Here is a 21,591-nt window from a genome sequence, read left to right on the forward strand (position 1 = left end):
GAGTGGACCACACCGTGACCTGAAACTGGGGAGAGGTACTCTAATAATTTGGAAATTGTGAGAAAAAGCTTTTTCGAGAAATTGGCCATGTGCCAAAGTTTGGGAAGCTTTCCAACTTCGACTTTACGCTTTTATTATCCACGTGTCTCTGTCAGGGTCTCGCTTGTTTCGCCTTCGCCGCGCCTCCTCTTGACACTTTTTAAGTAGCAAGCAAGGTTTTGTTTTGGCGACTCGCTTTGTTATTTTTAGTTAGACAAGAAAATGGAGGCACCTCACGGAATTTAGGCGCCCTGGTCGTCTCCCTAGCTCCAGGATAATTGCTCAAGCCTACTACAACTAATGGCTGCAGAATGCTACTGTTCTTCTATATTAAGCGATGCCTGCGGCACTGCGTGCCGACAAAAAGCCGGCTATTTCTTCACCGAAGTATTCCTCAAGAAGGTCACTGTGATGCTTAAAGTCTAGGTTCGTGATGGCCACGCTGGCTTGAACCAAGTCGTAATTAATCCGATCGCTGACTTTTGAGTCTTGCTTGTAGTCGGGATGCCTTAGAACAAAGTCCCGAAGGAAACGTGCAATTGTAGGGATCTTGCCAGAAGCTCTAAAACTGATGAGTTTCAAGTAGTTACGAAGAAGCTCCAATTCCTTCGCGAACTGCCGGCTCTTGCAATGGTGGCTCTTGTTCTGCCAGTTGGAAGGAATGAGTTCCGTAGCGATGAGTTTGACAACGAGCTTGATGAGACCTGGGAAGGAGTCCAGACCATCAATAAGCTCCAGAGCACTGAGTTTGACATCGTTGCATGTATCGCTAACATCTGTGCCATTCTCAACCACATCGTTATTCACTTCCACATAGCCATTAAGGTAAACACCATTGTCGTCGAAAAGATCGTTTCCGTCGTTAACAAAGCGATCAAACCATGTAAGATCATATCCCTTGAAATCCTCGTTGTTGAGACGCCACCTTGACGGGTTCCGGAACCAGAATCTGGAGTCTGTGGAGGCATCCACGCCATGAGCGGTCTTCATGTTCTTGTCAACCTTCGAAATAGGTGTGTAAAAGTCTGGGTTGAATTTAAGGATAGCTTTGCTAACAAGCGTAATGAAAACGGAGTAAGCAGCATTCTCAAAGTCAGTGAGCTGAATCTCAAGTGGTCTGAACTCAACTCTCCACCCAGGCTTCTCAGAGAGTTGTTCGCCCTCTTGGTATAGAGCAGGAGGCTTAAATCTTAATGTCTGCCAGTTTGTGGATTGGAGGTTCTCGAAGTGGTCGTTCTCGAGAGTATTGTCCTGGTTGACTCTTTCGCTGAAAATAACGAGCGGGTCTCTAATAAAAAGGTGGGCGAAATGGTGAGCCAAAAGTGGGTCAAAGAGCTTTGTGGAAGTGAGTTTGTCATACACTTTCTTGTTGACTGGCGAGTAGATGTCGTTGTACGACTTGTCAAAGTACGGCTCGTCATGGTAACCCTGGTCTCCCAAATATGTGTCAATCGACTCGTATCTAGACTTTGGAACTTTCTGAACAGGCTTACCATCGAGTGTCTTGATCGTAGTGTCACCGTACTCATTAATGATGCGATCGCCATTGACTCCGGGACCTCCACCAAGCAGCTCAAAATGATCTTTTACCTCATGGGTAACATCCAATCCACCAAAAAAGTCTGCGCCCTTGTAAGGCTTGATGTCACGCTCCAAAAACGTTCTATCGTCAACAGCCCCGCTGATGACATTCCAGCGAACATCCTGGTTCACCAAGAACCCCTTGAAGATTGGAGCGGCAGCAGATACGGCCATAAGAATTGGTGTGAGCGGAGCCAAGGTATCATACAAGTACCTGGCTTGATGAATGTCAGATGGCTGAACGGTAATCTGAAGACAGGATGATCCCATGCCAAAACCCATAGAATCCATATAAACATGACCAGGCTGAGATGCTCCAATGAAAGGCTCTTCGTCTGAAGGGAACAAGTCACGCTTAGGGATACTATCATCTATGAGTTTGGTGTTCGTATCCGGGTAGATAGGCAAATTGATCGCAACCTTGTGCCCTCTTCTCTTCCGAATGTTAGCAGTAAGAGTTGGAAACCTGACGTGTCTATTTATAATTTCGTCAGGCAAGAAAAGCGATTGGGAGGCTGGACCAATAGGCTTGGCCTTGGGAGAAGTGAAGTCACCGCAACCCATGCGAGGATATGTCGTCAATGTCAAAGGCACGATGTTTGCTGGAAGCTCTGATTGAGACACCTCACGTCTTTTGATCATATTTTCCTCGACGTAGACGTAGTCCTCAAGAGAGTTACCATCGTAAGGCCTGAGCGGTGTGGCTTCAATCATGTATCTGCCATACTCTGGATGGAAAGAAACGTTGTTCGAGATGGCCTTTCCCGAGATTTCAGGCTTTGCGGGATCGTTGAGATCATCCAAAATCAGATCCTTGTCAATAGCTAAACGTGCTGTCTTTCTGGAACTATCGATGTCCACCAACATATACTCGACCTCATCGCCCCAGTAGAAATGGTCCTTCAGTCTGGCTGAATGCTGGCGAAAAATGTTTATGAGCTGCTCGATACCATTATCACGGACATGTTCGTTATGCTTCTTCAGCTCGTGCCAGTCCAAGGGAGTCCCTAGAGATAGCAAACCCATGTTGAAGAGTGGCTGTTAGGTGTGGCTCGGTGATACTCGCGAGTCAGATGCAGCGTAATGGCACACTTTGAAGCTGTCGTTGAGACAGCGGTATCGTGAGAAACGGAACTAAAGTGGAAGCTTGTTATCGAGCCGACTTGTTTCAAATAATGAACCCAACTGCCTCTGTGGATAATTAATAAGCGAAGGAGTGTGTACAAGATTTTGCACCATCGAAGCAAGGCAACAAAGACGCTCGCGACATCTTCCGAAGAAGGCTTATTTTGGAGATGAAGCCCAATTACGTAGAACGTGGTATAAATTAAATAGAGAATAACAATTGAAACATTCTTAAGTAGCGTTTGAGTCTCAACCAAGAAAAGAGCTTTGGCTTCAAATTCAAAACTTCTGAGACATCCTGAGACATTCACACGCTCTATATTTCCGTGCGTATTCGAACCCTCATAACGCCATACGGACCCTGGCATCAGCAATTGGCGCCTTCACAAGATCATTGACGGAAATTTAAATATGGAAATAACAAAAATTACAGGGAAGAAATAAAACTGTAGCGCTTATCCCTGCAAAGGCTCATGAAATTGCTTGATTTGCAACCCACATGGCACATAGGCCTCTCACTACTAGGACTAGCACGCTTCTATTAGAAGTCCGCTTGACCAAACCCAATGAACGACATTCTATTCCGTCTAAGATTTGTACTTTTATCAAACTTTAATCAGGCGACCCTATCTGAAGATGCAATCGCACGTGACATCAGCCGGGTTTGTCGCCTGTTGCGGTAAATTCGTAGATAACCCACGCTATCGTTTGTGCGGTTTGGCTTGGGAAGGATTTTCTAGTGGAATTTTAGGTAGTTAGAAAAATTGATAAAGAAAATTCAGACGATGTGATACTTAGTGCATAGATAAGTGAATTGGTGGTTCTTCTTTGAAATTTGGACATCAATTTGTGAATTTTGTCTATTTTGCAGTAGTAGTCCTAGAACTAGAAGAAAGTGACTAAAGCTCACACCTAACCAAAGAGTTCCAAGTATTTGACAAAGAGTCAGTTTCAGCTTATAAAACGCGGTAAACGCTAAATCTTACACCTCATCATTGATCAATTGACACTTCTCGAGTGCTCTCTATTATACATACAAATCGTTTTCCTTAGTAAAGCTTGCCAATGTTGTTGACAACACAGCCAGCAGCATCACCCTCTCTGGTGCCCAAGTCACCAATGACAACGGCATCCTCGCCAGCCTGCTTGAGCTCGCTGAGAACAGAGTCAACCTTGTTCTGCTCAACAATGAGCACCATACCGATACCAAGGTTGAAGGTCTTCAACAAGTCCTCATATGGCACTCTGCCCTGCTTACCGAACCACTTGAAGATCTCGGCAACCTCCCACTTGCTCATGTCAACACGAGCCTGCAAGTGCTTGGGCAATGCACGAGGAATGTTCTCAACCAAACCACCACCAGTGATGTGAGCCATTCCGAGAAGCAAGTCCTTCTGGATAGAAGGCAACAACTGCTTCACGTAAATCTTAGTAGGCACCAAAAGCTCCTCACCAATGGTCTTCTTCTCGTTCCATGGCGCCTGGTTGGTATACTTGAGACCAGCCTTCTCGATAATGTGACGGACAAGAGAGAAACCGTTAGAGTGGACACCGTCCGACTTCAAACCGATCAAAACATCACCCTCCTTCATAGCAGAGATCCTAGGCAAGATCTTGTCCTTATGGACAGCACCAACAGCGGTACCGTTGGTGTCGTAGTGACCGACATCGTACATACCAGGCATCTCACTGGTCTCACCACCAACCAAAGCACATCCAGCGGTGACACAACCATCAGCGACACCACTGACAAACTTGGCAGCAACCTCGACATCGAGCTTGCCGGTAGCGAAGTAGTCAAGGAAGATCAATGGCTCAGCACCCTGCACAACCAAGTCGTTTACGTTCATGGCAACCAAGTCGACACCAACAGTGTCGTGAATGTCCATGATCTGGGCAATTCTCAACTTGGTACCAACACCGTCAGTGGCAGCGACCAACAAGGTGTTTTCGCCCTCAAAGCCTGCGGCTTTCAAGTCGAACAAACCTCCGAAACCACCAATGTCAGAGTCAGCACCTTTTCTGGCAGTAGACTTGACCTTGGCCTTGATCTGCTCAACCAACAAGTTACCGTTGTCGACAGAAACACCAGCCTCAGCGTAGGTAGAGCCGCCAGCAGTGGCATCAGCGTCTCTGAAAGCACGGTGGGCAATATCGGTTCTGTTGTACTTCTTGTTGAATGAAACAGTGTCCACACCAACATAAGCCTTGTCCACAGATTCTCTCAAAGTGGAGGCAGTGGCAGTGGCGGCGATAACACGACCACCAGCAGTGACGACCTTGCCGTCCTTCTCAGCGGTACCGGCGTGGAAGATGTAAGTGTCTTGTGGGGTAGCCTTGAAGGTTATCTCATCACCCTTGCCGTAGGCCTCAGGGTAGCCACCAGCAGCCATAACAACAGTGGTGGAGTAGGTGTTTGGCTTGGTTTTGATGGCGACAGAGTCCAATCTGTGTTCAGCAGCAGCCAACATAACCTCAGCCAAATCAGTGTCCTCGGTCAACAATGGCAAAACGGTCTGGGTCTCTGGGTCACCAAATCTGACATTGTACTCCAACACCTTTGGTTCCTTGGAGGGGCTCAACATGATACCAGTGAAGAGAACACCGCACATTGGGAAACCGTCCTTTCTCATACCGTCGATGGTGGGCTTGATGATCTTCTCATCGATCTTGCTCAAAACCTCAGGAGTAGCAATTGGGGCAGGAGCGTAGGCACCCATACCACCGGTGTTAAGACCAGTGTCGCCGTTCCCGGCTCTCTTGTGGTCCTGAGATGTAGGCAAATTGAAGAAAGAGTAGCCATCAGTGATGGTCAAGATGGACAACTCGTCACCCTCAAGACACTCCTCAATGACGATCTCGTCACCGGCAGCACCGAAGTTCTTGGCCACCATGATCTCGTCAAGACCAGTCAAAGCTTCCTCCTTGGTCTCTGGGATCAAGACACCTTTACCGGCAGCGATACCATCAGCCTTCAAGACGATCTTGTAGTCAACCTGCTTGATGTGCTCTCTGGCAGCATCCACGTCAGTGAAGTTTCTAAACTGAGCAGTTGGAATGTTGTGCTTGGCCATGAATGTCTTGGAGTAAGCCTTGGAGCCCTCCATGGTAGCAGCCTTAGCACTTGGACCGAAAACGGGGATACCAACCTTGGTGAAAACGGTGGAAATACCGTCGACCAAAGGCTGTTCAGGACCAGGCACCACCAAACCAATGTTGTTCTCAACAGCAAATTTTTGGAGACCGTCAAAGTGCTTTGGCGAACCAGACAATTCAGGAACGTTAACCACCTTATCGTCAGAGGTGGAGGTACCACCGTTACCTGGAGCAACGTAGATCTTCAGCACCAATGGGGATTGGGCCAATCTCCAGGAGATAGCATGTTCTCTACCACCGTTACCGACGACAAGAACGTTAAGGGACATTTTGGGTGTATATGTGAAGAAGTGGTTGTGCGATTATGGGAAGAGATGAGGCTGTCTCTGTGCATGGGTGAATTTTTTCGCTACTAATAAATTCTTGACTCCGATTGCACGCAGGTTTGCAGCCACGATGGACGTGACATTCTTCAATTATTTTGACTGTGAAACTTAGGAAGCTGTTTATTCTTTTGATCTAGAAAAACCCTTTGATTTTGTTTTGCTTGTGACTTTTCAATTAACTAGTCTTTGCAGATCTGTCGGTTTCAAAGTTACACTCATACAGGCAAAGCTATAATGGGCAGGTATGATGATAGATTCAAGCATAGACATTATTGGAGATGGTCTCAATTCAAAAATGTTCACTAAGCTTTCTTTTGCCTAAGTGATGGTGCCTCATGATGACAGTGATACCACTACAAAACTTCATAAGCACCCCAACACCCCAACACTCCTTACAAATTCCCTATCGTGATTCGTGTTATATTGATGCAAGCCTTGCTTGTTATATGTACAGGTTAGATTAGATTGCAACATCTCCAGAACCAACAATCCCCTCAAATTTATAGTTGTCCTCGCTAGGACGCTTGATTTCTTCACCCTGTTCGTTCACAGGGCTGTACATGTAGTACGCCAACAATGCATTCACCACAGCTCTCGTCTTGGCCTCGTTCAAAGAACCACCTACACCCTCGCCCAACTTGTGGCCTCCAGAGAAAGCACCAGCCACGAACATGGCATGGGTGGACAATCTACCGGTCTCGGAGATAAGTCTGATTTCTAGTGGGTCTTCAAGGGCCAATTTGTCACAAACTCTGGTCAATTCCCTGGTGGGTCTGCTGAACTGGAACATCTCGCTCAAAGGAATCTTTCTGGACAAGATGTGGGCCTGGATGAACTTTTTGGCAGCCTCCTCGCCAGCGTGGGTGTACATACCGCCAATTATGGCAGCCACGGCCAGAACGTAGGCCTCTTCCTCTTTGGTCAAGAAGGTCTGTGTCTTTTCGTCGAACATGCCCAATCCGTTGCTACTCAACTCTTGGATGCCTTCCTCTTGAGGCATGTCTTTTTCTTCCTCGGTCAAGAAACGCAACTTGCCGTACTTGATGAATTCCGGCTCGTTGGAGATATGCTTTTCTAACTTGGTCTTCACGTCACTTTCGATACCCACGAGCGACCGATTTCAGCCAAGCTATACGGGCCCATGTATGCGTTGGTGGCCTCGTTGTGCACAGGCAATGGAAGCCTAGGGTAGTTCATCAACAAGGATTCGCTGACGTAGTATGCTAGTAAGTTCCGGCCAAGGATGCTCAAGCCGTAGTTGTTAGCCAAGCCAGTGCTGTTTTCACAGTTGAGTGCCTGCGACAACGTCGACAAACTATAGCTTTCTGGCAAACGCAATCTGTGATGCAAGGCAACCAACGGAGGTGACTGCTGGGCGGTGGATTCAGGGAGTCTATGTGTGAAAATATTGGCCTTGTAGGAGCCATAGTCTGTAACGGAGTTGTAGGATGTGTCCATGGAGTCTCCAACTTTCTGACTTAAGTGAAAGGCTTGCGGGAGACGAGCCGTGCGGACAAGACGTGGTGCCATCCGAAGGCTGCTTTTCGAGAGGAGCCTCAACATGGTTCTGGGATGGATGACTTGAGTACTTTTTCACTGTGAAGTGTAGTAGTAAATTTTTTCGTGGTGCGCTGTGTGCACGCAATTCGATCTAGCAGTTCTTCAACCGAATGGGTGCAATGAAGAAGAGATTGGTCATTCTCTGGCAATTGTTCCAAATGAAAAAGTGCTTCAGTAACCGATTGCTACGGAACTTTGGTGATTTAGCCAATTCACTGCAAGTTAGCCCAGCATGGCTAACCAAACTGCAAGTTCCACTTTCCTCTTTTTTTTTTTTTACTATTTTAATTTAAACCCTTCCAAAAGCCTTTTGATACTTTTCAAACCAAATCTGCCTCAAACAAACAAAATAAGATACCTCCATCTATTTGACACTACCCAGTGTGTTTGACAGTACGTGCGCGCACCGAAAAGATCCACCAACCATATTCTCACTATTCTTCTTACACATTACCATCGCCATAGCATCTAATCCACCATGGCTCACGCTCCACCATTGAACATCTACGCCATCGGAGCTATTTCCTCTGTGGCTATCATCTATGGATGGATCAAGTCCCCCATCAAATACAAGTGGGCTGCTGAGAACAGAATCAGCCCCAAGGCCGACTTGGCCTGGAGAAACAGTGCTCAGAAATGGCTTGATAACAACTGAGGCTCTTGGAATTTGCATGTACATTACGTTTAGAATAAATACTTTTTGAATTATTTGTAGACTCAACCGATTTTGACGGACGCTAGGGGAAGGGCGTTACTCGCATCGCCATACTGTAGCTTGACCAAGTCACTTTCGAGCTTGAGGAAGCACCAGAGCCATCTTCTAGTAATTTCGAGGAATTCGAGCAAGGCGAAACCAAGCGACAAGAAGTCAAGACCGAATAAGAAGTTGCCAACTTTGTTTTTGAGCCCAAGTCTGACTTCCGTCTCCTTGATAACGAAGAGCTTGAGGAACCAGATGAAGCGAAGCACAAAGTCCAAGGCAATGATGAGCAAGTAAGCTGCGGTATTATTGTAAACAAGCTTGTTGGGTTCTCGCAAAATGACCCAGCTGGACCCGTTCTGGTTGAGCAAGATATCAAAAGCACTGAATCCCCAGTCCATCTTGACATCCCAGAAAAACAGGTATGATGCACTCAAAGTTGAAAGAACGTACCACCAGCGATTGAGAATGTTTAATTGAGCAGACACGTCAGAGTCTTCCGTGAGGCGTTCCATGCGGAGCTTAATGAGGAGGTTTATGATGACAGGTCCGAGCCCAATGGAGTACTTGATGAAGTTGAACAAATGCAGTTTTTGCTTTGTCAGCAGGTATTCGAACCAGCACTGCTTCATACGAATGAGAGCTGGCATTGCAAGCATGAAAGTCTCCACCTCAGTGTTGTAGTTCAGCTCCGTGGGTATATAGGTCTTCCACACAAACATGCCACAATCGTTGATGACCTTAGCGTATGAGATCAAGGAGTCGGATATGAGAATATCGTTTGTCCTCATGGTGGATGAGTTGATATCTCCAAAGAGAATCCTTCTGATGGTGGTGCTCATGCGGACAGTACCAATCGTTCCTCGCTGTAGAAAGAATCTATAAATTGTATGGATGAGGAGGATGGTGGGCACAATTGCTCTGAAAAAGAAAAGCGTGGTGGAGTCGTCATCGACAAAGAGAGCAGCCATCCAGTATACGGCAAGGCCACTGAAGTTTGGCAACAGTGTCACTTTTATGTTTCGGTTGATGCCATTGAGTAAATGCTGATTTTCTGATATGTCGGCTGGTGCCACAGTAGCGTATTCGCCATATTGAGACTCATCAATGAAGGACCTTTGATGGTACTTATGTGGAGAATAGGAAAGGCTGAGTAACGCCAACACGTTGATACCGTGTATCTTGAAGCAGTACCATACTATTGCATACCATAGGTGGATACCGAGCTGGACCAATAGGAGGATCCGGAACGGAAGGGGAACAATGTGGTTGAATTTAATCTCGTCGAACATCGTCAAACGATGCTTGAGGCCTGTAGCGTTCGGTTTAATAGGATGAGGCTGTAGTAGCACTGGGGCGCAAGATCGCGAGAGTACATATACAAACAGATTTCAGGTACCAACCAACCGTAGAGGGGGGGTGAGAGGACTACTAGTTTGAAAGGCACGAAGACTTAATCTTCTAGCACTACCAGACTAACAATCTTCTCGAAAGTTTACAAATGTCTACAGTGAGCTTCAGTACTAGAGTTTTTGATAATCACTTACGATCATGATTAGCATGGAAAGTCATCATAAGCCCTGACGAACAAGAATTTCAATACACTAGCTGTTAGTAAAGCTCAAGTCGAGCCGTGCTAAAATACGATCAGAATTTTCAGTGTGTTTGGCTATTTGTCGAATCGGTCATAGTCCTGAAAAGGAGCCTCCGTCTGGGGCGACAGCTAGTCATCACGGTATTATGCACGGTTTTCTTCCATAAAACATACTTATGATTACATTCCCACAGATACCGGTGGCATCGGTGAAGATGTTGTCTTTTTGCAAGAAAGAATTGTGGTGGGAATTTTTCAACATTACTGCGCTTCTCATCGCTCGCTATATACTGAGTTACCCGCACCACCAAGTCTAGGGCCTAAGGTATTATGAAAAAAACAGTACTTTACTTTTGCTAGATATTACTATGGTATATTGGTATTTTACAATGCAGATGGAACGAGTGTGCCCGACAGTTTACTTCTCCATTACTTCTCCATGGCATGCTTTCTGCTCTTGAGCTTGCTGAGCTTCTGCTTCCTGTTGTTTTCCCTTCTTTCACCCTTGGTCAAGTATCTGAACTTCTTCTTCTTTTGCTTTGGCTTCTCGACTCCGCAAAGTTTAGCATAGTCCTTCGCTCTCTTGATAGAGCCCTCGAGAACCTCGTCTGACTTGTCCAAATTAACGTTGTTGGCCTTGGCCAAGGCCTCTATGCTTCTGCTGGTGATGGCTGTAGTGTAAGGATTGTCGAGAGATTCAATGACAACCTCGGTCTCTTTATCAACGATGGCGTCTCCCAAAACGTCCTTGTCATCGACCTTGTACACCTCCTTCCTCAGTAGGATACCCTTGACTGGTTCATCGGTATCCTCGTCAGCATTGTCTTTACCGTCCTCTTTTCCCTCTTCTTCTTCTCCAAATCCTGTCCATTCCTCGTCACTCTCCTCCGCCTCACCTTTCGGCGTGGCTTCATCCTTGTCTTTAGTTATGTCAAGGGCCTCTCGCAGTTCTCTGAGTTGCTTGAGCTGTTCTTCAAATTTGGTTTGCTCGTCCTGGCGATGCTGTTTTCTCTCTTCGATTCTGGCCTTTCTCTCCTGTTCCTTGTGGTATGCTTGAGCCTTCTTCTGACGCTCCACCTTACGCTTATGGAACCCAGTCAAGAACTCCTCCCTGGCCTTTTTGTCAAACACCACCTCGTCAACACCATATTTCTTGGCTTGCTTCTGCTGGTACTTCTTACCCCCAGTTAAGATGTCCCTGTTTGTCCTTGTCACCATTGAAGAAGAGTACTCCAGATCCGATGAGCATCAAGGTGCGAAAATCCTAGCCTACCAACAACTACTACTCCAACATGGAAAACACAGAAACCGTGCGGGATCTCGCTCGTAGTCTCCAGAGTTCTATTAGTGAGCTAGAAACAGCCTTGCATCCCATCGCTGGTCGGTCATTGGAGGATCTTACAAAAGATTGCAAGCTGCCTAAAGAGGAGGCAGATGTTCTCAACAAGTACCTATATTGCACTGTTTCCATAGCATTCGCATACCTCAAGGTCCAGGGCATCAATACTGATGGCCATCCTATCATGAAAGAGCTTGATCGTGTCAAAGCCTCGATGAAGAGGATGAAGGACTTGGAAGCAGCTCAACAGAAGTCCGAAAACAAGAAAGCTCAGAGCAAGGAGGAAGCTGCTGAGTATATTCAAAGGACATTGGGCGGTGCCTCGGGAGGTGCTGCTGCCAGCAATAGCATGAAGTCACCAGCAATCTCAAGTTCGAACTTCCAGGGAAAGCATACAAAGTTTGAAGATGACGATGATTCTGAACCAGAACTACAAAAGGAGGAGACGACACCAGCAACATCCTCGAAGATTGCCGCAAAGAATACATCATCCACCTCCGAAAAGGCTCAACCTCTGAAATCATCGAGTTCACCTCAATCATCTAAGGCATCAAAGAACAAAAGTCAGAACAAGGTCAGTAAGCCGCAACCGAAGGGCCAGAGAAAAGCAAGACCGAACAGGAGATAGAGCTACTGTCATTGTATACTATGGAGTTGTTCTTATTGTACATATTTATTTTTTGTGCAAGGGAACCTCAGGTCTAGAGATAGAAACTCTCGAAAATATGCTCGTCTCTTATACCTTCATCGTCGACAACACGGTAAATTTCCATGAGGAGCTTCGGAAACTTGTTGTTGAAGTAAGAATAGAATCCAGTGGGAAGTGGGCTCATTTGTACTTGTAGCTCAGGAGGCATATCGTTGAAGTGATGGTATTTGTTCCGGAATGCTCTCAAAAGGTCCATCACCTTGCCTGTGTTGTATTTGCGGTACTTTCCCAAGTTGTCGATAAACTCCTGATCAAACCTGGCGAGCCAGTCGCCTTGGTGTACAACATGACCTGTGTCTTCCAAGCTAAGCAAAAGTGGACTGGGTGGGTCTCTCTTCTCAATCTCGAACCTGTCGCTCACTTTGAGGAGAAACTCCAATTTCTTGCTGTGATTCCAAAAGTATGGGTGCTTCATGATTGCAGCGGTATCAGGTCTTGCTTTAGGGTTGAAGGATATCATTGTTGAGATCAAATGAGTTGCCTCCACCCAGTCATCCGGACAATGTTGCTTGAGAGCAGACAAATCATATTCGCCTCTCACAATGTTTCCTTCACGCAAATAGCGATCGCCAAATGGGTGGCCTCCACAAGTCAATATATAATAGAAAACACAACCGAGGGAAAATATGTCAATCGCTTTTGTAAGTCTTTTGCCTGAACCATTCAGCAAGCCACTTCCATCCTTGATTGAATGCTTGGAAGTAGAATTGAGTGACGATACAGTGTCGGGGGAAATCTCAATAAGGTCATGATGCAAGAGAAGCTCGGGAGCTCTCCATCCGGAGGTACCAGATGCAGCGTGCTGCGTAGTTGCTCTGAACGAAGACTGATCGGCGTCAAGCTTCTTACATAAACCGAAATCTGAAATGAGGAGCCTGAAGGCCGCTAGCGTCTTGGCGTGACTCTTGCGTGTAGAGTCACCAACCAAGATATTCTGTGGCTTGATGTCACGATGGACAATTTTAAGGGAATGCAAATAGTGAAGTCCACTGACAAGTTGCAACAAGACTTCATTTTTATGATTCTGATCGAGCTTCAACGCACTGTTGTCGACCTTTGGTTTCTCCACAAGATCTTCGAGAGAACACACACACAACTCAAGCGCAATGTACAAGAACTTCTCCGTTTCACTCGATTGAGAACAGAAGTAACGAACAACGTTGGGATGGTCATCACTTTCTTGTAAGAGCCTGACTTCGTGATTTGCGATGTCATAAAAATCAAGAAGCATTCTTTTGACGGCGACTGGTCTGTTTTCGAAAGTTCCTTCGTAAACGACGGTTCCGTGTGAACCATAGCCCAATATCTTGTCAGAAATGATCAAGTTGTTATCGATCTGCAACTTCTTGTTTAGACTGGGCCTCTTGTTAAATTGCTTCACTAGCGATTTTGTCGCAATAGGCTCCGAGTCATCAACACTGGACTCATCACTAGCCACCTGGGTGTTTTCAAATGTCTCGTCCTTGTGCTCCTCATCATCTTTGGCTTCGACATTCTTCTTGCCTTTTCCTCCTCTTTTCCCGCCTCGACTACCTCTCTTTCTCTTCTTCTTTGTCGGCATATTTGGGTCAGCTTCTTGATTAACTGCCCCATCAATGCCATTCTCAGCAGGAGCTTCATTCTGATGCTCATCATCGGTGACAATTCTCACTTTCTTCTCAGTTACCTCCCCAATAGCTTTGCTTTCAGTGGCATCCAGCACCTCTGATGCAACGTTCTTTGGTTCAGTGGGTATGTCAGGAAGCGGTTTTTCGACTGTGTCGTCGACGACCTTGGGATGCTTCAATTCAGTTGATGGAATAGTCACTTCTAGGTCATTCGCCTTGTCGACCAAGGCTAATTCGTTTCCTGTCGTGAATTGCAAAAATCCCCCAAACTTACCAACCATGAAAAGTACACCAAGCAAAATACCGAGCACTAAGAGATCTTCTGCGATACGTCTGAGGAAAGAGATCGTCGGATTGCTCTCAGGTGCAACTAATGAAATGTCGCCTTGGGGATAAGTTGCAGGGAGTCCAGTGGGGTAGTTTCTGTCATTGGCCATAAGTTCCTTTCTTCTCTCGTCGATGGTGGCTAGACCCAGGCCAGGATTGTCGTGCGTTTGTGGGAATAGTATTCCATCAATCATATGTGGCATTTGTTTCAGCTCCTTTTCTATTCCTCCTGTTGATTCAGAGCCGTCTCCTATTCCAAGGTATTCTTCCTTGCGAAATTGCAGATGCGGTTGATACATAGAATCAGGAGAAAGATGGTTGATCTTGTGAACACCGTTGATGAACGGTTCAACATCTTCCCGACTCACGTTGAGCCGCGAAAGGAAATCCTGAGTCTGGCGATCTAGAGTACCCGTTGCAAACTGATAGAGTGCCATCTGATATTGTGCGATTGGTGCCGACTTGAGAAGCGTGGGATAATTGCGGAAACTCATTGCAAACCACTCCTTACCGTTCGCTGTTTTGTTGACGAAGCAGAGATCGTTGTTGGACGCTTCCTTCTGCGCATCGTCAAGCTGTTGTAAGTCGTTCAAAACCTTGAGTGGATGCGGTAATGTAACGTATTGGTTTGAGTTCTGCTCGTTGTTGAAGATGTCAAACACATTAACGGCCAACGAAGGCAATCTGCAAATCCATTGAGGGGTTCCACTACCCTTGTTGATAGCCAACAAAGATTTGTCATGGAAAGGAGTGAAATATAGATCATCAATGGATTGGCCGTTTTGCATGATCAAGTCATTGTCGATGTTATTGGGACCCCATGAAGAGTAAGTGATGTTCCAGACAACGCTTGAGTCGTATTTATAGTGGACCAGCAACTCATATGTCGTCTTTCCGAGCATGATTGTGTTTTCTTGCAGCTCGGGCGGAAGTTGGGTGACTTGTATAAGTTCGGAGCCGGACAACTCTCGTCGGCAGATCCGAACTGATTCAACACTTCGCCCGTACGCATGTTAATTGTGTATAAGGATGTCTTGCGGACACCGGTGTATATCTTGTTGTCGCCGCTGAGGGAGAAAGGGGCTTCCATGACCAAATTTTTGATGGATGTAGGGAGCTTATTTAGACCAAACTGAGGTGTAAAGTAGTACAATGACCCATCCTGATAAGGTTCGACGAGCCAAAGTAAGTTTGTGTTGTTCTCTGGGTCTTTTCTGGGGAATTTGTTCCTAGAGACCCGAACCAACGGTTCGTCTAGCGGTAGCGTCCAAAGAAAAGCACCAGTGTTTCTTTCCACAGCATGGAGATTGCCATCAATGTCGCTGACTAGTAGCAAGTCTGTGAGTCTCCAATCTTGGAGCGAACGTAAGTCCAACGGTAGAATGTTTTTGTTTTTGACTTCACTCAAAAGCGGTCTGCCGCTGTCGTCGGTTTCGGCCTCCATCGAAACAGCATCTCCCCAAACCGAGACAAGGAATGGGAGTAGGAAGGCTATTAGGAAAAACGGATTTAGCCTCATGATCTAGCTGGAAATATGCAAAATTTGTTCGATGCCAAAATCAAAGTTTGCTTGCAAACCACAGGAAATGTGGATCACGACTTCCGATGAAGCCTGAGCAGGACAAATTGAAAGTTGGATGTAGCGAGCAAACGAGCCACACAAATAAAGAAATGGTTGCTCTGACTAGGTTGAATTGACTTGTAGTCGTAAAAATTCTTAGTGAACGGGGAGCTGGAATCAGGTAGTGGGGTTTGATATAAAGTGCGTCTCATTTTTTTTTTTTTTTTTTTTCTCTGCTTGTCTGCCTGTCTGCCTGCCTTCCACTATCTCCTCGCACTAAGATATCTCGTGACGCTGGGTGCAAATTTCTTGTGTGAAACGAAAAGAGGAACAATATAAAGTAGAACATAATTGTAAACCAGATTCATTGTTGAATGGAATGAACCGGGATTCTGACTTTTTACTTATTTGTGTGTATTTGACCTATTAATCATTCATCCGACGGTAGAGCTCGTCCACCCTTTGTTTGGTTAGCTTCACTATCTCCTCAAACTCCTGCGAGGCATACTCGTCTGCAAAATGAGTCCGATCCAGCGACTTGCTAAAATTTGGTATCTTGCCCAGACTCCGCAGATTGATCCAGCTCCACACCCGTGCCTCCTTCACCATCCGCTTCTGCTTATCGTTGATGTATCTATCCTGGCCGGGTATCACGTAGAAGTTGTTGTTACCGAATTTGAGAAGCCTGGCTGATTCGTCTGCATCGTTGATCACAGGGGTTTTGTTACCCGAACCTCCAAACAAAAACATTAAAATCCAGGTGTAGACCAACGAACCTAGAATGAGGATAATAGCGCCAAGCAAGGTTTCGCTGACATTAGGGATAGCAACTGGTACGGACTTTCCGATTGTTTCGCAAAGATGCGTTACCTGCTCAATGAGCGAAGCTTCTTTGGCGGGCTCTTGTGGGGTTTCTTCTGGTGCAGACTGCTTCTTTGACTTGGATCTCTTCCGCTTCTTCTTTGTTCCGCCATCGCCTTGGTCAAGAATATCAGCAACGCCTTCAGATAAGCTCTTCATCGAGTCTTTCTGACCATCGATACTTCCCTTCTCAATTGCACCCTTAATCCATGATTTTCCAGACCATTCGATCGACGTCACAACATGCATATCCGTAGCGTTGGATTCAGCCCATGACAAAAGAATCGTCGTCACAATTTTGAACACATTGCCCAGCGGCACGTCTGGTGTTTGGGTGATCTGCTCCACATGTATGTACTTCTCAAAATCACAATGCACCAATCTTTCAATGATGTTGCATTTCGTGTTTTTGGGACCGATGGGACCACTCAATGGCTTCAGGTATTGGTACTTTCTCTCCTTCCTTTTCTCGGACAACGGAACAATCTTCTCCTTCTCAATATCGTAATTCTTCTGGTCTTCCAAAATCTTCACATAATGTTGCGTATCGGGACCAAAAAGTATGCTGAAGACCACTCCCGGTGGCGCTTTGAAGGTGTGGTCAAGCACAAACACATCATTGCTCTCGTCTTCTCGATCGGCCTTTGTAGGTTCATGCTCGGCAGGACCTGGATTCTTCAAACCGTGGAAGTCACCCCCAGATTCTCCTTTGGAGAAACCCTCATCGTCGCCGTCCTCTAACCCCTTTTTATCTTCGTCCTCTTCTTCTTCATCTTCTTCCTTTTCATCGTCAGTCTTAGCTTTCGACGACGACCGATCTCGTGGTCCTTCACTATCCTCGTTGGAAGTTAGGGACTCATCCTCTTCGTTTTCACTGCCACTTTCCGCATCACTCTCTTCATTAGCACTCTCGTCCGGGTCGGATCCATACAGTGTTCTGTTACTGACACGAGAGGCACTGCGAGCACGGCCGTTTGGCTTGTGATCGGTCTTGCCCAGCAAAACATCATGCCATACCCTTGTGATTTGAACAAATGTTGTGTCTCTAGAAATGAATGTTGCGAAAACGTACTTCTGGTGGAGTGTTCGGATAATCATACCGTTCGGAAAGAGCACAGCAGTGGACTTCTTCTCTATCTGAATGACTTCCTGAAGAGGAATCACAAGATGCGTTACCCAACCCAAGATATTAGAATTGAAGCAGATATAGTTTTGGGTGAGGTACATTTTACCCTGAACGAGTATGTCTTTAGACAAGGCACATGAATAGTCGGCGATAAGGCGCTCGGATTGTGGGATCTTTTTGAAATTGTGATGGAATTCCTTGTTCTTTTTGGAACTTGCAAAGGAGACGTCTGACGACTCGAGCATCTTGTCCAATTCCTGATTGGACGAGTCAGACTGGAGAGACAGGTCGTCGTTGGTGCTCTCGTTTGAGTCGAGTTCGGAGTTTCTTCTCTTACGCTTCACGATTTTTGAGTCCTCGGTTCCCAGCACGGAGAGAATACTCTGGCTGTTCTTCTCAGTGTCGTCAATTGCCAACAGCGGTACATCCTTGCTACCGACCGCAGTTTTACTGTCAAAGTGCAGAAGCTGTAAATCACCGTTTCCCATAGTGTTCAAAGGAGAATCGTGGACTGGTTCGAAATGCACGTTGGAGGTCGACAAACGTGGCAAGGCCGGGAACTTTGCAGCAAGACTGCCACCCTCATGCTCGTGAGAATTGCCCAATGAAACATTACTATGGTCATTGTGGCTTCCCGTGGACGTACGTGAAACTGGATTCAGAAGCGTCGGTGAACGGGGCGAGGGCTTTAAATGCTTAGACTGCTTTGAACTTGGGGACAGATTTTGGCGTGTGTCATCCTCCTCGTCGCTCATCACCATATTAGCGACATTGTGGGCGGCGGAAAGGAACGACGATATGAAACCATTGCTGTTGTGCTTTGACTGTTTTTCTGTTAATTCTGTCTGAGACATGAGCTAAGGGCAGCTGCTGTTCCAGTCGATGAATATATTTGAGGGATGCCGAAGTTACCGTTTAAGGCGGGGCAACTGGCTATATGGATTGGCGAAGGAATTGCTGTATGTTGACGAAAGAATCAATGGTAGGCCGCAACCTTAAGCAGTATTTGTTGAACTTGGAGAAGTATGCCCAGAACAGCAGAAGTGATGTGGTGCAGGCAGCGCAGGTATCTCTGTTTTAGAGGTTGCGAATTATTATATGAGGCCCCTATAGCGCGGGCCCTTCTGTGGCAGCAAGTAAGAAATTGGGCAGCACAGGAGGAGTAGGAAAAATCAAGCCTAGACTAATGGACTAGCTGTGGGGTCAATTGGTGGGGCTTTATGCGTGATGGCAATTGATCCATCAAATTCGAGGCTTGGGCTGGTCGATGAGTGAGCAGGTTGATGGTGTAGGTAAGACGAGCTTGCAGATGGGAGCAAACGAAAGAAAAAGGAAACCGTGGGCTCGGGCTTTTTTTTTTTTTTTTTTTTTGTTTTTTTGGGGTGAGGCTTCCTGGGACCCTGGGTCTAAATGTGGTTTTGTGACTACTTCTGTGCTTGGCTTACTCCAAAAGGTAAGCAACCTCCGGTCCCTCCGGCCTCGGAGATGCGTACTGTAAAAAAGCATAACTTTTATTGAATCGAAAAAAGGAGACGAAAGAAAAAATAAGGTATAAAGCGTCTAGAAGACCTGGCCCAAGTACAGCTCCACGGCCTTGGCCTGCTTGTAAGAAGCATCGTAGTCAATGGAAAAGACAGACACTGGGGTCTTACATTTCTGGTGCTTGATCACCCAGGACTCGGAAGGCAAGTCACAGTCACCAAAGATACACTCGGTAGGAGCCTTAAAGTAGCCGTCAGCGGATTTAACCTTACCGTCAACGTACTTCAAGTTAGAGGCTGGAGAGTCCTCACCAGACAAACGAGCGAAAACGTAAGCTGGGTCAAGACAGTCCCCGTCCTCGTCACCAACCTCTGGCAAGTTGACATTAAGACCGGTGGTCTTTGGCAAAACTCTAGGGCGAGAAGAAGACTGGTTGAACAAACCGTCCACAAGCTCAACAACCTTCTTACCGTAGATGACCGGAGTGAACTTGTCGTCGTCGAACCTGTGCTCATCGTCCTTGAAGAAAGAGTTGTTGCTGTTGGAACCAGAGAAGGCAATGGCTGGGTAGCCTCTGATCACGGAAGCGTAGGTAGCACCAATAGTACCAGACAAGGTGTACATACCTGGGGACAAGTTGAGACCCTCGTTAGGACCGGCAACAACCAAGTCGACGGTCTTGTTGTCAAAGTGCTGAGGAATGACGTAGTTCAAGCCGAAAGCGACACAAGAGGCTGGGGTACCGTTGAAGTACCAGATGCTCTGGTCGTTGTCCTCGTGGCCCCAAGATGGGGAGCCAGCTGGAGGGTAAGAGAACTCACCATCGGTCTCCAAGGTCTCGGAGGTTGGAACGGCGAATTGACCACCGAAACCAGATCTCTGGGAGACAGGAGCAACCAAAATCACCTCGTAGCCGGCATCCTTAAGGGCGTTGTAGGTGGCACGAATGTTGGTGGCGGCCCAGCCGTCATCGTTGGTAAGAAGGATGGTCTTCTTGTCGTCTTCTCTCTTTTCAATTGGAGCGGCGAACACAGAAGTGGCGGCGACAAAGGCGCTGGCGATGGTGGAGAGCTTCATGGTAGAGAAAGATGGTTCAGGAATTGAGGGAACTGGGGCACTATTTGTACCCCAACCAAGCCCTCTCGATGCCCCCTATGGCTAAGTGGCTGCAACTTTTCACTGTTGCATACGGGACGCAAGGCTGCTGCACGGCCCTGTCATCATGCACACTCGTCTCATTTGGTATTGGAAAACGTGGGTATACCTTGGGGTCGAGGGTGCAATTTCCGGTGACCAAAAAAAGATGGATACATGAAGTTGTGAAATGGTGAAAATATTGATGGTAGTAACGATATTGAAGGGGTTGGGGATTGTCAATGGCTGCAAATGGTGTGTTTGACATACCTCCCGCTCCACCTGACACAACCTTATCAGTGGTTCCTGACACTAATTACCCCTAGCGCACATCACAACGCCAAGACCATGGATTCCGCTCTCTAAGGAGCCGTTTATTAACAACACATCAGTGCTTCGGCTTGAGGTTGCTTAGTAGGCACCAGGACCATGTGGTAGTGGAAAGGAGACATGATCTCAACAGAACCCTTCAAAATCCATATCAGTGGTGTGTCGTATTCTGGCTCGGTTGCGCTTAAGCGTCGTACTTCATCATGATGGGAGGCCGTTTTGGGCAGGGAGGCACGTGGAGATTGACGTTTTTCCTAAATTGCACCTAATTGGCCTTTCTGCGGCTGCGACATGAGGCCTCACCCCAACGCCTTAATCTCGAGCCGAGCGGATGCGGATATGCACTAAACCCATGCACTGACTGGGCGCTTAACTTTTTATTGCAGCCATGGTACCAACGTGGTTCTCTGGAGAAAACCCAACAAGGCACAATATAAACAGGCCACAGGCACAAGGAGGCATCGGGACATATACAGCTCCGATTGGGAAGGATTTGCATAGAACGGGATGCTGATTAGTGGAGGTGTGAGAGTGCTGCTTTTGCACCCATTTGTGCGGGCATCTTCTACCGAATCCCGGCTTAGCGCTTCGACGGTATTATTCTGGAAAATGGAAAAGTGATTTTGTGGCGGTGTCGGCATGGCGTGAATTTTGTCGTTTAGTTAGAGGCAGGGTGAATGTCTCAAGTGGTTGATCCGAGCAGCCTATGGTGATCGTATTGTGTGGGTGAGGGTCAATGGCAGACATATTCCACTCCATAGTTTTTGTATGTGGGATGATTTGCACCCCACAATTGCAATATTAACGGCTGCAATTTTAGTGTGTCGGACTTGTCATCTAACATCAGAGTTAATGGAAGGCTCTCCGGTTGTATTCCCAGGGATGGTATGGGTTGTCTATCTTCATATGAGTAACGCTCGGGTTTATGTCATGGCCAACGAGACCGATATGACCTCAATCCGCCCACCAAGACACCAATTACCACCAATTCGAACATTTTGATCTTCAAAGTTCATAAAAATTGAGGCCTGACG

At 46.7% G+C, this 21,591-nt stretch overlaps 9 protein-coding genes across 9 annotated transcripts; 1 reads left to right on the top strand and 8 right to left on the bottom strand. All coding sequences in view use genetic code 12, as the record gives it.

The window, feature by feature from the left end:
• Positions 1–369: 369 nt before the first annotated feature.
• On the bottom strand, positions 370–2,646 carry GCS1 (glutamate--cysteine ligase; the record flags this gene model as incomplete). Its single annotated transcript, XM_025478653.1, has 1 exon — positions 370–2,646. One exon carries the CDS (start codon positions 2,644–2,646, stop codon positions 370–372), a length of 2,277 nt encoding a protein of 758 aa, XP_025338126.1.
• A 1,148-nt stretch (positions 2,647–3,794) lies between these two features.
• On the bottom strand, positions 3,795–6,170 carry ADE5,7 (bifunctional aminoimidazole ribotide synthase/glycinamide ribotide synthase; the record flags this gene model as incomplete). The annotated part of the gene is made up of 1 exon (XM_025478654.1): positions 3,795–6,170. One exon carries the CDS (start codon positions 6,168–6,170, stop codon positions 3,795–3,797), a length of 2,376 nt encoding a protein of 791 aa, XP_025338127.1.
• Positions 6,171–6,687: 517 nt separating this feature from the next.
• On the bottom strand, positions 6,688–7,685 carry MRPL3 (mitochondrial 54S ribosomal protein mL44; the record flags this gene model as incomplete). The annotated part of the gene is made up of 2 exons (XM_025478655.1): positions 6,688–7,311; positions 7,332–7,685. 2 exons carry the CDS (start codon positions 7,683–7,685, stop codon positions 6,688–6,690), a joined length of 978 nt encoding a protein of 325 aa, XP_025338128.1.
• An 819-nt stretch (positions 7,686–8,504) lies between these two features.
• Positions 8,505–9,779, bottom strand: ERD1 (Erd1p; the record flags this gene model as incomplete). Its single annotated transcript, XM_025478656.1, has 1 exon — positions 8,505–9,779. The coding sequence occupies one exon, from the start codon at positions 9,777–9,779 to the stop codon at positions 8,505–8,507; it is 1,275 nt and encodes a 424-aa protein (XP_025338129.1).
• Positions 9,780–10,510: 731 nt separating this feature from the next.
• CXQ87_000071 (uncharacterized protein) lies at positions 10,511–11,299 on the bottom strand (the record flags this gene model as incomplete). The annotated part of the gene is made up of 1 exon (XM_025478657.1): positions 10,511–11,299. The coding sequence occupies one exon, from the start codon at positions 11,297–11,299 to the stop codon at positions 10,511–10,513; it is 789 nt and encodes a 262-aa protein (XP_025338130.1).
• Positions 11,300–11,373: 74 nt separating this feature from the next.
• Positions 11,374–12,048, top strand: CXQ87_000072 (uncharacterized protein; the record flags this gene model as incomplete). The annotated part of the gene is made up of 1 exon (XM_025478658.1): positions 11,374–12,048. The coding sequence occupies one exon, from the start codon at positions 11,374–11,376 to the stop codon at positions 12,046–12,048; it is 675 nt and encodes a 224-aa protein (XP_025338131.1).
• Positions 12,049–12,121: 73 nt separating this feature from the next.
• On the bottom strand, positions 12,122–15,582 carry IRE1 (bifunctional endoribonuclease/protein kinase; the record flags this gene model as incomplete). The annotated part of the gene is made up of 2 exons (XM_025478659.1): positions 12,122–15,003; positions 15,027–15,582. 2 exons carry the CDS (start codon positions 15,580–15,582, stop codon positions 12,122–12,124), a joined length of 3,438 nt encoding a protein of 1,145 aa, XP_025338132.1.
• Positions 15,583–16,050: 468 nt separating this feature from the next.
• On the bottom strand, positions 16,051–18,465 carry CXQ87_000074 (uncharacterized protein; the record flags this gene model as incomplete). Its single annotated transcript, XM_025478660.1, has 1 exon — positions 16,051–18,465. The coding sequence occupies one exon, from the start codon at positions 18,463–18,465 to the stop codon at positions 16,051–16,053; it is 2,415 nt and encodes an 804-aa protein (XP_025338133.1).
• A 706-nt stretch (positions 18,466–19,171) lies between these two features.
• Positions 19,172–20,170, bottom strand: PHO100 (Pho100p; the record flags this gene model as incomplete). The annotated part of the gene is made up of 1 exon (XM_025478661.1): positions 19,172–20,170. One exon carries the CDS (start codon positions 20,168–20,170, stop codon positions 19,172–19,174), a length of 999 nt encoding a protein of 332 aa, XP_025338134.1.
• Positions 20,171–21,591: the final 1,421 nt, after the last annotated feature.

This window comes from Candidozyma duobushaemuli, assembly GCF_002926085.2.
Source record: "Candidozyma duobushaemuli strain B09383 chromosome Unknown A_B09383, whole genome shotgun sequence".
NCBI lineage: Eukaryota > Fungi > Ascomycota > Pichiomycetes > Serinales > Metschnikowiaceae > Candidozyma > Candidozyma duobushaemuli.